General features: G+C 41.3%; 1 protein-coding gene across 1 annotated transcript in view; it reads left to right on the forward strand.

The window, feature by feature from the left end:
• The window catches only part of LOC146868222 (taste receptor type 1 member 2-like), a 106933-nt gene that overhangs the window by 67576 nt on the left and 25017 nt on the right, over nucleotides 1-14340 (forward strand). Inside the window, exons 3-4 of the mRNA XM_085624093.1 lie at nucleotides 926-1681; nucleotides 13526-13817. Coding sequence (XP_085480219.1) covers nucleotides 926-1681; nucleotides 13526-13817 — 1048 coding nt within the window. The remainder of the gene's footprint in view (nucleotides 1-925; nucleotides 1682-13525; nucleotides 13818-14340) is intronic.

Raw genomic sequence — 14340 nt, forward strand, 5'->3', positions numbered from 1 at the left:
AAATAAACAAGCATTGCCAAAGCCAGTAAGTCTGGCTTTAATATGCACAAATATTTGTTAGGGGTTTGCCAGCGCTGGGAAAAAAGTAGCAAAATAGGCACAAATATTTGTTAGGTTTTCCAGCGCTGGGAAAAAAATAGCAAAATAGGATTGCTTTCAGTACTGAATGCATATGGTAGATAAAGAACTCATTGTGACAAACAACCTGGTAATTGCATGTAGTTATCAGATGTAAAATAGTCCCTCGTGGCCATCCAATTAAAGCACTTCCTGATACAGCAGGAAACACCAAATGCTACACCAAATAGCCAATAGGATGAAGTGAGAGAGTTATACTCCCCTGGGAGGACCAGTGCCACTCTGTGAATATTTTAAAGCACTGGTATGAAAACATCTTGCAGACAACATCGCTGCCAAGCAAGTCATAAAAAGGGAGAAAATAGTCTTACAAAGTACATGATTTGTAGTTTCTCGGTACAGACTACATTTTTTAAGAATGTTTATTGCATCTTATGTCCCACCGAAACCACAAGGCACCAGCAGTGACTTTTTCATTACACTGACACTGACAAGTCCCAAAAGAGATACCCACAAAAATACAAATGCTAGAGGAAAATCATTTCATTTTCCTCTTTTCGGAAGTGTAAGTTTCAGTTTCACAATTTCTGTATCACCAAACGGATTTTTTTAATTGGAGATTGTATTTCAGATTGTATTTCTCTTTGTATTTTCTTCTTACTACATGCCATTTGGGAGAATTTGCCTTCTAGTTATTCCTTACTTGGTCTGTTGGTCAGATTTTAGGATCTGATTTTAGGCAATAGCACGAGCTGGTACGTGCTTGCATGGCGCCCTACGGACTCACAAGGTCTCAAGTTGGTGTTTGATCACAATTTCTAACTGGGACCTTCTTTGTTTCTTCCAGATCAATTTCTATGCCACTAACAAAGTCCTGAGTGGGCTGGACCTTCCCTCCTGCTTCCAGACCATCCCTAGCATTGCTAAGCAGCAAGAAGCGATACGCCGTATCCTTAAGAGATTCAAGTGGACTTGGATTGCTGTGCTGGGTACAGCCGATGACTATGGGCAGGGAGGGGTGCAGGAGTTGAGTGACTCAGCGGCTGAAGCGGGTTTCTGCGTGGCTTACCAGAACATCATCCCCAAGAAAGAGAAAGGGCGCGAGAAAGAATGGGAGCAGGCAATGGGGCAGATCATCACGGGCATTATTAAGACCAATGTCAATGTAATTGTTGTGTTTGGCTTGGATATCATTGTTGTTGACTTCTTTCAATTCGCAGTCCACACCAACCTGACTCAGAAGATCTGGATAGCCACTGAGACCTGGTCCGTGGCCAAAAGCATTTATGACATCCTAAACATCAGTAGGTTGGGGGTGTTTTTTGGCATCGCTATAGAGCATGTGGAGATACCAGGCTTCAATGAGCATCTAAAGCACTTGGTGAGGAATTATGAGTCAGGGGCCGTGGCGCAAGCCTATGAGAACTGTAATCAGGACTGTAGAGGCTGCCTGAACACAACAGAAGAAGAAATCCTGGGACCCCGAGAGAGCAGGGTGTGCTTCAATGTGTACTCAGCTGTCTATGCTGTTGCTCGTGCACTACACAAGGCTCTTAATTGCACACAAAATCTCTGCATCAACCAGACCATCTATCCTTGGCAGGTAGGTGACTTGTTATGTCATGCTACCAAGTTCACCTGTATCTTTCTTTTAGGGGAAAGTAGTGCTTCAGATTGCAGACAGTGTGATGCAACCGCACATCCATGTGTGAGTAAAGGAATGAGCTGGGATATGTGCTTGGCGTAGGTCATAATTCCGACTAATGGGGTAACCCAATAAACATCAAAGGACCTGGGTATAGTGCAATAAGAACAACAAGTGGTCCCAACGTTCCTCCTCGGACAGTCCAAAGAGGTTGTGACTCTTCTAATTTAATTTGCTAACTCACTCAAAAAAGTCTTCACTTAAAAGTTGCACAAGAGAGAAATAAATACTCTTCAGAACGCATCAGAGAAAGAATCAGCCACTGTATTTTATATTCCCTTGTTATTAAAGTAGCAAAGTCATCGCAATATATGACAGTATATCATTAGACGGTCGCTCTAGAAAAGGGTGTAAAGAAAAAGTGCTCATGTTTAAAGTGAGTGAGAGAGGGAGAATTTGAAAGAAGGAAATTTGGAAAAAACAATAGCACAATTTGCAGTAAATACTGGCTGAAATGATGCTGAGAGAAGTACACCAGTGTGGGTGGGCCTGTCTACAAGACAATCTTAGTTCTTCATTCTTTAGTGTCCATTTTACAGGATGGTGCTAGCATATTCAGAATGCATAATCCAATATCGGGGAGAGGTGGTGCACCGTAGTACAGGTCCTGAATTAGGGGGTGTCGACATTTGGACCGACTACACGTGTAGAGGGTGACTTAGAACCTCCGCTTGCGGGTCTTCATTAAGACAAAGGGGTACGGAGGAGACAACCAGTAGCTGGCGCCTAATTATGGGAGGCCAGGTCACAGGTCCCAAGGCTGTGTAGTCCCCACAATTATGCAGAGTGTGTAATTCAAATAGGTATTCATATCAGTGTGGTGCCATCATAGGTGGCCAAAGTGCCTCAAGTTTCCAACGTGATTATGCAGGTTGGATAGGAGAGGATTAAACACTCAATGCAGAATCCATCAAGGTTGTGACGCCGATTGTAGAAAGGGGACAAATCGCCAGTTCCTGTCAGCCTCCGATGGGAGAGGACTATTTCTTTGCGATTGAGCGACACTTGCAAGATTCTCCTAGCAATTTGTTCCCTTTCTACAATCGGCATCACAACCTTGATGGGGTGCCACATTGAGTGTTTAACCCTCACCTGTCCAACCTGCATAATTGCGTTGGAAACCTTAGGCGATTCTAAAATACAGTGATTGGTTCTTTCTCTCCGGTGCATTCTGAAGAGTATTTATTTCTCTCTTGTGCTACAATTGCATGAATACATTTTTGAGTGACTTAGCAAATTAAATTAGAACAGTTATAAACTCTTTGGTCTGTCCGAGGAGGAACGTTGGGACCACGTGTTGTTCTTATTTTAGGGGTAGGTAATAAACAACAAAATTGAAGTTCAGAAGGGAGCAAGCTAAAATTTGAGGCCACATGAGGAATGATTAAATGAAGCCAAATCAAGTGTTCGGCCATATGGAAGTAGAATTTTCGGTGCATGCTGTCAGTTCAGTTCAATAGTCTATATTCGGTCATAACATTGACCATAAAAACACAGAGTTAAACATGCATTGAACATCATATAGTTATTCAGATTCAGAGGTAATTAAGAAAACTTCACACATCAATTAAGATTAACTTAAAATATCATTAAATATAATTTATGAATACATTCAGCCAATTGTATAAAATTACTGAATTAGCGCCCCTGGTGACTAGCACTCATTTAAAATTATCAACAATCTCATCAGGGCTAAAGATGGTATCCTTGTGAAGCATACCTCTTCCTCAGTTTTATTGCTGACAAAATATAGCCGAGGACAGAGAAACAAATCGTAGGAGTATTGAAACATTTAAACAAAGATCAGCCTCTCTTGGTGTACAGTAAAGTGCCTGTGATTTAAAAGTGGTCGTAAGAAGCGTCTTCCCGAGCTACCATATGAGGTGCCATAAAAGTATAAAACGTGCTGTTGTTTGTGGTTAGAAGTTATTGCATGGGCAGCCCAGAAGACATTCAAACCAGGAGCCAGAGTTAGGGAAAGCAACCAAATAATGAATTGAATGTAACCTGAACCTTGTAAGATAAAATCTAGGTTCTGTTTTTTCCACCCTGGTTAGATACTGCTCTATCCCGGGCCTCGTGGAAATAGGCAAATAGTTAAGAACTGAGGATAATTGGCTTGAACTTGCGATTCTGATCTCTTCACTCATCCTAATACATTTTTCCTTAACTATGGCCTTAGTTTGGGGCCCAATGCTATCTGGAAAACCATAAAGGTTAATCAGGCCCATATCATTGAAGCTCTTCCTGACATATGCCAACCAAGGGATAGAGCATCTATTGTCCAAATTCAGACAGTCGCTCAAAATGTCACTAGAGAAACCTGCTTGTGGGTTACACCAGATTTTAACCCAGAGTAAAATGAGCCCATTTTAACTTTTTCTTCCAACTACCCCATACCCAGTTCACTTTGGGAGATTTAGGGATGGCCAGTAATGGACAAATGAACTTGTTTTCAAAGGCCTGCATTCTAAGTGGTATTTCATGACCCCACACTCCAGCTCCATTTGTTTCCACGCCCAGACATTTAGATTTATATGGCTGGACCAGTGCATGCTGGTATTTGAAGACATGACCAGGTCACTATTTGGACATTATGTTTATACAAGTTAATGTGGTTTGGGAATAGGTCTATCCACTGTCAATAAACACACTCATGATCGATCAACAAGTTGACTCAGAAATAGCCTTGCCCTGACGGATGCCTGTGAATATTTACCATACATTTTACAGTAGTGACAAATCCATTGACACAGCACATGTTAAATATCCCAAAGGCCTGTAATATTGTTTAGTAGACAGTACACATTTGATGCCCAGCATTGTAGACTTCCTCAATGCTTAATTTGTGAAAATAATAAGTGCCAGAGCCTCAGGCTTTTCTTGTGAGGCAACCAGTCACTTTTTCCACTAGCGTCCACTCGCACCACTGCCACAGCCCAATGCCTGAATGGACAGTGCCCAAAGCGTTTAGTGCTCTCACTACCCCTTGGGCAAGTTATTTGGTTGGGGCCTGAGAGGTCCATCTGATGTGTGAAGGAGTATTTTTATTTTTCGATTCTGAAATATTGTGCTGCTAGTTCACACACATACTAATCCCTAACATATCTTACAAAAAATGGATGAAAATAGTGCAAATATCCTCCTGTCAAGTAAACTCTGCAAAAGCTAACGTGCTAGATCAGTGGCGGCTGGGGATCTTTGAAAGGTGTGTATGACAGTATTGATTCCCACTGCATATGGGTCACGAGTCACGACATTGCAAAGGTAAACATTTAATGCAATTTACCACTACATCTACCTCAGCTACAACATTCCTACAAATACCAAAACTTTTAAATATTTTTATCGAGGTTTTTCTTTAGCGTTATATATAACTTTGTTAGAGTGAGTATAATACTGACCCTATAATTGACTGTTTATTTTATTTAGTTTGATCATCCCACCTAGATAAACCTAACATTGTTATTTTTGTTTTTTTTAAATTCTTTTTCAAATTTGACATAACTCTTTTATTGCCCCCTATGCTTACTGGTACATAATTGTTAACAACTGATGTCATCAGCACCAAGATGCCCCTTTTGGGGTGAACATTACCACATAATAAATAAATAAATGAATCAACAATAATATTTTCAATATTGTGTTATTTGAAGAGTTCTTACCCTCATTATTCGTATTTGTAATACTTATTACCAATATGTATTTAATTAACTCAAATTAAATAAATTAAATAAATCAAAATAAATTAAAAACATTTTTTATATCCTTGAATTGATTAAACATGGATAACCCCCTTTGCACATATCCCCACTATGTTTGGGAGTGAACCATTCCCTTCCCACTCCTGGGGTAAAACTGAAAATGTTATCAGGATGGGAAAATGTCCCTACCTCTTGCATGGCGTTTAGTATTTCACAGTTGCATGTAGTTGTGGCAGAGAATTCCCAGGTATAAAACCATTTACTCTTATCAGGTATTCAATCTTTTTATGGATAGCTGTTTGGTACTAATGGACTCATTAACAGCCACAAATTAGCCTGGAAATTGGGGCTAGGGTGAAAAAATGTAGGGAAAAGGATTGCTCAATGGAGAAATATTTTTGACTGTGCAGGGAAAAAAGTAAAAAGACAAAAATGTGTATTTGCATATTGGGCTTCCTTTCTTCAGTGCTGAACTGCCCAAGTCTTTCACCTTTCCATGGGATGGGACTTAAAAAAGGTATGCTTTGTCTATCAGATGTCTGCCAGATGTGGTGAGATCCTGCGGTGTGGAGATTGTGTCATACGCAGATGGCACTCAGCTCCTTATCTCTTTTGGTCCTGAACTGGCTGGGTGGTCAATTACTGTCTCCAACTAAATAGCGAGAAATCTGAAATTGTGTTTGGCAAAGTGCACAAGCTTGGCCTTTGGATCTTGGACCAGCCCCTACTCCTAAACAAGGGGTGAGAAATTTAGGAGTGAAACTTGATCTGACACTATCCTTAAGAGACCAGGTTAACGCCACATGTGGCACCTGTTATGCCACTATGAGGCCATTAAAAAAAGTCTTGCCCTGGTTACCTTCCACCTCTAGGAAAACCCTGGTCCAGGTGCTTATCAGTAGTCGTCTGGACTATGGAAATGCATTGTTAGTTGCAGCAAATTAAATTTTTCTGGCTAAATTACAGGTCGTTCAGGATACCGCTGCCTGGCTGATTTGTAATTTACCTGCTCAGTCATCTTTGGCTCCTACATTAAAAACATTACATTGGCTGCACATAAAAAAGGGCAATCTTCAAGGTCTATTGCCTGACTCACAAGGCCCTTTATCAGTCTCAGCCCATGTATCTCGGTTTAAAACTGAGTTATTACTTGCCTTCCAGACAGATACGATCTTCTGATAAAGGCTTTCTGCAGATTCCACATATCCGTACTGCCAGATTTGGTGGTAGAGCTTTCTCATATCTGGCTCTTTATCATTGGAACAGTCTTCCTCTCCACATTAGCACTTGCCCCAATTTGATACATTTCAGATAGATGTACAAAACATGGTTGTTCTAGACAGTCTGCCTGCTCAGCGCAAGTGCTGAGATACACCTCCAGGAGTGAGTTTTGCGCTATATCAAGTCCATCTAACATAACATAACATATCTGTGTATGGATTCAGGTGTCGTCAACAGCGCAGATGGGGCCATGTTACTTTGGATATCTTTTGTCTATGCCCAAATAGTTACCTGTCAGAACTGCTAGGTATTGATGTTGGCTTGACTTTATATAGACATGATCTACGTCAGGATATCCAAGATGATGTATGTGAATTAATGTAAAAATTAAAACCACTAAAGAAAGACAATTTTAAGGAAATTCAAATAAATCAAACATTAAAGGAAACAATATAAAGGAATTATAATTGTAAGGAAAAATTCAAAAATACAATAACATGGGTAGAGTTTAGGACTAGTGAGGGGTTTTGGGGATGGGTTATGTTTAGGGGTGATGGTTTTGTTTAGGGGTCAGTTCAGGCATACAAAGAGGCCTTTAGGGTTCAGGGATGAGTGGAGTTTAGGGGGGTAGGGATTTTTTAGGTATCAAGAATGGGTGGGGTTTAAGGGTGGTAATGGGTTTATAGGGTTTATGGATGAGTGTAGTTTAGTGCTAGTGAGGTGTTTTTCGAGTTCAGGGATGGGTGGAGTGTAGGGGTGTTGTAGGGTGTTTAGGGTTCATGGATACACAGTATCTTTTTGTTGGTTTGTTGAGTGAGATTGCGTCAATGACATTCCACTTTGGCAGATCCTTAAAATAAGGAAAGGGAGGTAATTCACAAATTACACCTAGTAAATTAATTACTCTGATTCTCTCTTCTTTATCCTGATGTTTACTTCCCACTCTCCCCATGGGTTTCAGTGACATCTTTTGGTGTTGAGATAGTTAGGCATAAAGTATTAAAAGTACTGACCTTTCAAAAGGACCTCTCTAATGGCTACTATCTAGCAACAGAGGGGGCCCTAGTGGGATTTTTTTAATTTTTTTTTATTGGCAATGAGTTTTACATGGGGACCAATTCTGGGTAACAAGAGGAAGCAGTTGCAATCCATGGCTTGCCCGTTGATACCCCAGCACCATTGTTACTAGCCCTGGTCTCATGCAGCAGCAAGAACAGAAGGTAAAGAGGAATTCTAGGAATCCTCTTTACTTTCTGTAGCTTCTACATTTTGCTCTTCTCAATGCCTCTAATTTGCAAATAGGAGGCTGATAGGGACTAAAGGTAGGGCATGGGGCCAAGTAAGTGATGTGATTGATGATAAAGGGGAGAGTGCTGTCTAGGGTTGCCATCTTTGTCGGAAAGCAATGACGGACATTTGTTTGAGTTGTGATGTTCTGGAAGGGACAATAGTTGGTAGATGGTCTCAAATTTGTGCAAAATCCTAAGTGTGCTTTTCAGGTCTGGCTTGACAGCGTAACTACTTATAATATATATTCTTAACAGTCCTTTAAAATGTACATAGACTGGGCCCTGGTTGAATCCAGGGAAGTATTACTATAATCATCTCATTTTATTGACTGTTTGGTGTATCATTCCACCTTCCAGGGTGTGCTCCACGGAAATTTATTAGGGACTATTTTACATCTGAAAAGTAATTTGAATTGTCCCTCCGTTTGTCACATTAAATTATTAACTTCTATATGCATTCTATAGAGAAAGCAGTCCTTTTTGCCACATTTTCCCAGCACTTGGAAATCCAATAGGAAAGGTTTTTTTGGTGAAACACAGAATTTGTGCATGCAACGCATATAACAGCATTTTCCTGTGTTTATATAAATGTTTCAAATTAAAGCCAGACCTATTTTCCTCTGCCCTTCAGTCTCCTCTTTTTGGGAGAAAGTTTGGTCCTATGTGTCTCGCCTATTTAATATTTCTATTCCCTATTCTATCCCCCTACTTTTCTCTGGAAGTCTCTCTGATTCCATAGACCTTCTCCCTGATTAAAAGGGTCTTTTTGACCTCCTGCTCGCTTTGGCTTTCCAACACATCACTCTAAATTGGAAAACACTAACAAAACTCTTCATACAACCCTGGTGGAATAGCCTCTGTCATATGCATCGACTTGATATTGCTTTTGCCTCCTCTTGTAAACCTTTGCTTAATAGAGATCTCTTTTGGTTACCCTTTACCACTTATTTAGATCATTTAGTATTAACTGATAACGCTCGTTTAAATGCTGAAAATTTCAAACCTCCTTGAACGTTTATTTTCCTCATTCCTTACTTTTTAGGTCTCGCTGGCAATGCAGCGCGAAGCGCTGCCGCCAACGAGAACTATTGTTACCGTGATGCCTCTCGAGGGAGACAGACCGGGGCATGCGCAGCGATCGGGGTCTGGGGCCCCCAAGCGCGCGCGCGCCACGCTCCGCCGACCGCCGGGCTTGTTATTGCTTACGCCCTATTCACATGGGAAGGGTGCATTTGGACTTCCGGTTAGCTTGGTGTTGACTTCAGCTGCTGGATTCCTGGAAGTAGGAACAACATGTCTTTGGAAGACCCTTTCTTTGTGGTCAAAGGGCGAGTAAAGTCGAGATCTCTTACTTTAGTATAATGCTTTCCCTAACATATCCTACATCTACCTCTTCCACATCTGAGCTTTAACCCTCCCCCAGTACTCTGTCAACCTCAATACATCGCCCCCCCACACTCTCTCTCACTAGTTCATTTTTAATTCTCCTGTATACGTTTCTCACTATCCCCCCCGCCATTGGTAAAGAAATGTGTCATGGACCCTACTGCAAACACACCTCACCTACCTCGAAATTGATAGTAAACATTTTCCATTATTGGGTTGCAGTGGGAGACCCCGATGGCCCTACACCTTCTGCGATATTAATAGGTATGCCCCTGACACCCCTCCCCAGTGTACTGCTCACTTTCCCAAATATTCCTTCTGGATCTTCCACATTCCCCAAATAGTTTACTACTCTTTTACCTGTTTACTGCTCTGTTCGCAGTACCTCTCCTCTCACCTAGTATTTCACCCACCCTCCAACTATCTAAGGTTTTCATCAGGACACATTGACCGTCTGACTAAATCATAAGTCTCGTCATAATTCTTTCGAAAGTGCTAAAGGGTCAAGTGCGGCCAGAAGAATATGAGTCTAGGTACTTAATAGTTTCAATGAACCGTGCAGAGTTGAACAATGTGGGTGGCAGCAAAACCATCCATGTAAGTGCACTCTAATGCTCACGGACGGGACGGTTTTGCCTGTTGAAATCTTTAGACACGAGCATTGTTGAGTCGAAACGTCGACACTGTTTTTCTAGAAATGCTTGCGTAAAGATACATACATACCTAAATAACAGAAGATTAGCTTCTATAAATTATTGCAGGTCTAGTTTCATTGTTTGCATCTGTTTGACGGATATGTGTTTGTTGCACTAATCATGGCGTACTGTGTCATTTGCACTATTTGGAAGTAATTTTAGAATTTACAACATCTGAATATAAATGTTGATTGTTTACGCTATATCGGGCACTTTATTTTTTATTGATTTGTATTTTGTTAATATTTTTTGTTCCGGACTTGTGTTTTTCCTGATTTTTTCTGTATGGCAATACCCTTAAGTCTGAATATGCAACCATTTGATGCGTTTCCCCACGGAACCTTTCATTTAGGTTCAGTCTCGGCTAAAAGCGGAGCACTGAACACTCTTCATTTCCTATGTGGGATGAGGAACATGTAGGTAACTTCAGGAGAAACAACATCTTTGATACAGCACTCGAAAGAAGTGGAGGGTAATGTGGAGTACAAGACATCTTTTGGGCGCTGCGTTATCCTGTATCCATTACATTTGTATGGTGCTGTGATGAAAAAGCTCTGTTTATCAAAGGTTAAGGGTTTTGAAAAACAATTTCAAGTAATCGGGCTGTCAGCTGGAGGCCTTCTTGGTATCACCACACCAGTCTACAGAAGACGTCACATTTTTCTGCATCTTTGTTTTGCAAGCTTCTTGCAGATTGTCCTGACTCTTTGGAGACAAAGACATGAGTGATGGACACATCAAAACCACCATACATCCTTTTGCAACCTGTACGTCACCGTTTGCCCCTCTTTGGGGACTGACTGCTTCCAGTTGTGGGCGCTGTACACCTTAGCCTGTCTGGGTTCAGCAGCTTCTTGCAATGTAGTACGCAGACCCACACTGAATAAGGGTAACTTTGAAAATATCACAAGCCCATTTTTAGGTCTCGCCTTGCTATCGTGTAAGCGATCGCAAAGCGAGACTATTGTAAAAGGGCATTTCAAAGTGCTCCCAAAAAGCGGATTGCATTGCTAGCACGCGCACAATCACGCGCTTGGTGCCGCCATGCACTCCGCTTTTTGGGAGCACTTCAAAGGGTTCGCTCCCCTGCCTGGAATGCGCTCCCCCGCCCCCGCCAAGCGCGCGCGCTACGCTCCGCCGGGCTTGTTTCTTTTCGCATGATCGCGATCACTTTCACTTTTTCTTTTCGCGTGCTTGTTATTTCTAGGCATTGGGAGATTAAGGGATTCGCCCACAATCACAGGCTTTTGAGCTGACGCCGAGATTCGTCCCTGGCTCCCCAGTACCAACAATAGCGATCGCAAAATCGCTTTCACTGCCGCCTGCTACTTGTTTTAATTAGCTTGTGCTTGTTTCTAGTGCCACTGTACCGACATTAATAACTGGTGTGTGACTGTGTGCGTTGTGTCTTTTTCTCCATTACAGAATGCATGAGAGCTGGGTGAGTCTGTAAAGGGGCCATCCCGTGTGGAGATAAAACAGTTGTCTTCCCCAGTCCTGCGTCTCTCACAATCGCCAACAGGAGGCACTCTAGGATGTTACCTTTCTCGATGTCTGCTGGGGTCTTAAGATGTATTGTGGCCTCACTAGCAGAAAGGCCCTTCCAGGCCTCACCTGTCCTGTGCATCATCGATGGATGCAAGGGAGTGCTTTTTAGAAGCTAGTGTTAGAACGCTTAACACAGGAGTAATCCCACAACACACCCATGTGAGTGCTTGCAATTTTTGCAAAACCCGTTGTGCGCCAGCTTGTCTAACTCCGCACACTTGCCCCTATGCAGAAGTCCGCTTGCTTGGATATTGCAGACTTGAAAATATTACTGTCGTTCGTTTGCCTTTTTTCCTTTTTTTTGTTTTTTTTTAAATATGGACTTCCTTAGTCCATCCTGTCTTTCGCACACACAATTTATTTAGTGTGTTTTCCCATGCGCTATCCACCTCTTCCGTTGAATCAATCACGTGCAACATATTGCACGTGATTGAATCAATCACGTGCAACATATTTCCTGGGGCTGCAGTGCCACTGTTATGCTTGTGTTTTGGTTGGGACATAAAGGTATTTATTAAACCAGCTATCTGGAAGCTCCATTTACTCAGAATAAAATTTGCCTTAATTGAAAAAATACAAGTTTGACTCTTTCGAATGTTTGCTGTGGGAATGTGCTAGACTGTGCACGTGCACTACAGTTAAAGGGGTGCATTCAAGGATGCTTATTTTCAACTTAATTTAATAATCGTTTCTTGTTCTTGACTGATCCTGTGCTATTTATTAAATGTAAGCATATTTTTCTTGAGCCTTTCATTCACAAATAAATTCCTTCTTATAGCATTTTTCAAAAACGAGTGAGAGGAGATGTGGCTTAAGGGCCAGAGCTGTTGGCTTTGGAACTGGGGAGCCAGGTTCATGTCCCGGGTTCGGCTCAATTTTCTGTGATTTGGGGCAGATTATTTAATATACCAGTACCTCAAAAGAACAAGCATTTGCAATGCAATAGGTCTCCCATTTACGAGAGTTTAAGCTATTGGCATTATAAATGACAATGCCTTTTATTTATGTTTAAAAAACGAAAACAAAAATAAAAGGTATTGTCATTTGCAATGTCAATAGCTCAAACTCGCGTAAATGCGAGACCTATTGCATTGCAAATGCTTGTTACTGTTCTTTTTGATTACTATATATATTAGTTTTTATCTTTCTTATTCCGATGTAAGATGCAATTTCTTAATTTATTAGTTTTAGAATGTTTACCTTCCTTCCTTCCCTCTTTTCCCCCCTTTCTTTCCTCTCCCTTATGCCCTTAAAAATGTAAAATAGCTTTGTTTTCTTCTGTACATAAACCCCTCATTTGATATGTTTTTTCTCTTCTAATGAAATAATTTGGATCATTGGTTTCTTGTTCTCTGTACTACCTTTATTTAAAATAAAGCTTTTTAAACTTAAAAAAAAAAGCCAGACCGATTGGCATTGCCACTGCTTGCTTAACATAGCAATTTTCCCACTGCTTGTTTTAAGAATCACTTATAAATCATTTAAATAGCTCTAACATACTAGAAATTGTATTTTTCTTGTATTTACTGTTTTCAGTTTTTGTTTTGTGTGGAAAAATACCAGAATTTGACTTTCCACATGTTTTACCTGCCTTGTCATCAAAATACCAACCTGGCCAGTAAAAGTCTGGCCTGGAGACAACTCTAGTGAATGTCACTCCCTCTGTGCCTGGTATTATGAAGGAGGAATGTTCCATGTAGTGTCTTTTGAGGTGCACTCAAATCAGAATGTGAGCACTGGGGAGAGAGGGGCAGAATTGGTGTAACGAAGGTTACAGGTAATGAATCCCACAGTTTCTCCACCATTAGCAGTGCCTACAGACTCAATTCTCTTCTACAAAACACCTTGGCATAAGTATTTTTGACTTAAGTAACCCTTTCTAATCTTTCCCTAAACCAGGTGACGCAAGCACTGAAATATGTGAACTTTACCCTGCTTAATCGAACCATCAGTTTTGATAAATATGGGGATTCTGCTACCGGCTTTGACATTGTCTTCTGGGACTGGGACCTCAGCAGGAAAGACACTTTTGTGTACGTGGGATCCTACAACAACACCGGGAATCTGGAGATCCAGGCTGAGAGGATCAAATGGAACACCATAAATAACACGGTAAAAAACTCCATACACAAACTTGCTTCTGACATGAAAGTTGGGCAGTACCAAGTGGCCCTTATACTTACCATGCATGGTAAAGTCTTGCATTGTGAAGGCTGCGTAGTCAAACAAAGGATGTATGGCAAAGGCATGTACCGCCATGCAACCAACGGTCAGAGGATACTTCTCCTTATGAATAATGAAACATTTTTCCTTGCCACTCTTGATACATGGAACCCCTTGGTGAATCCCCTGAGCATTAGGGTCTCTTAGTGTTTATTACCAGCACTACCTTTTCTTCACTCCCCTTCGGGTCCACCTTAGGCTTTATGACTTAGACCCTATCCTGTCCTCCTCTATCCAACAGTATTTGCATCCAATGACCCTACTGTTATCCTATTCCTTCTTGCCCCCACCAATTCATTGGTGCATGCAAAGGGTTTCTCTTCCCAAACAGTTGTACCTTCTAACACTGGCAAGGAGACACAGTCCGCCTCTTATCTGGAGTACATGTATGTAAATGGTATTTCTGTACTGCAAACCTAGCCATAATGAAGCGTAGATCTGTACATGGTCAAAAGAGAGTATAAATATAATGAGTAACAGGAGATGAAGCT

The sequence above is a fragment of the Triturus cristatus genome, chromosome 1_2, assembly GCF_964204655.1.
Source record: "Triturus cristatus chromosome 1_2, aTriCri1.1, whole genome shotgun sequence".
In the NCBI taxonomy this organism is placed as follows: domain Eukaryota; kingdom Metazoa; phylum Chordata; class Amphibia; order Caudata; family Salamandridae; genus Triturus; species Triturus cristatus.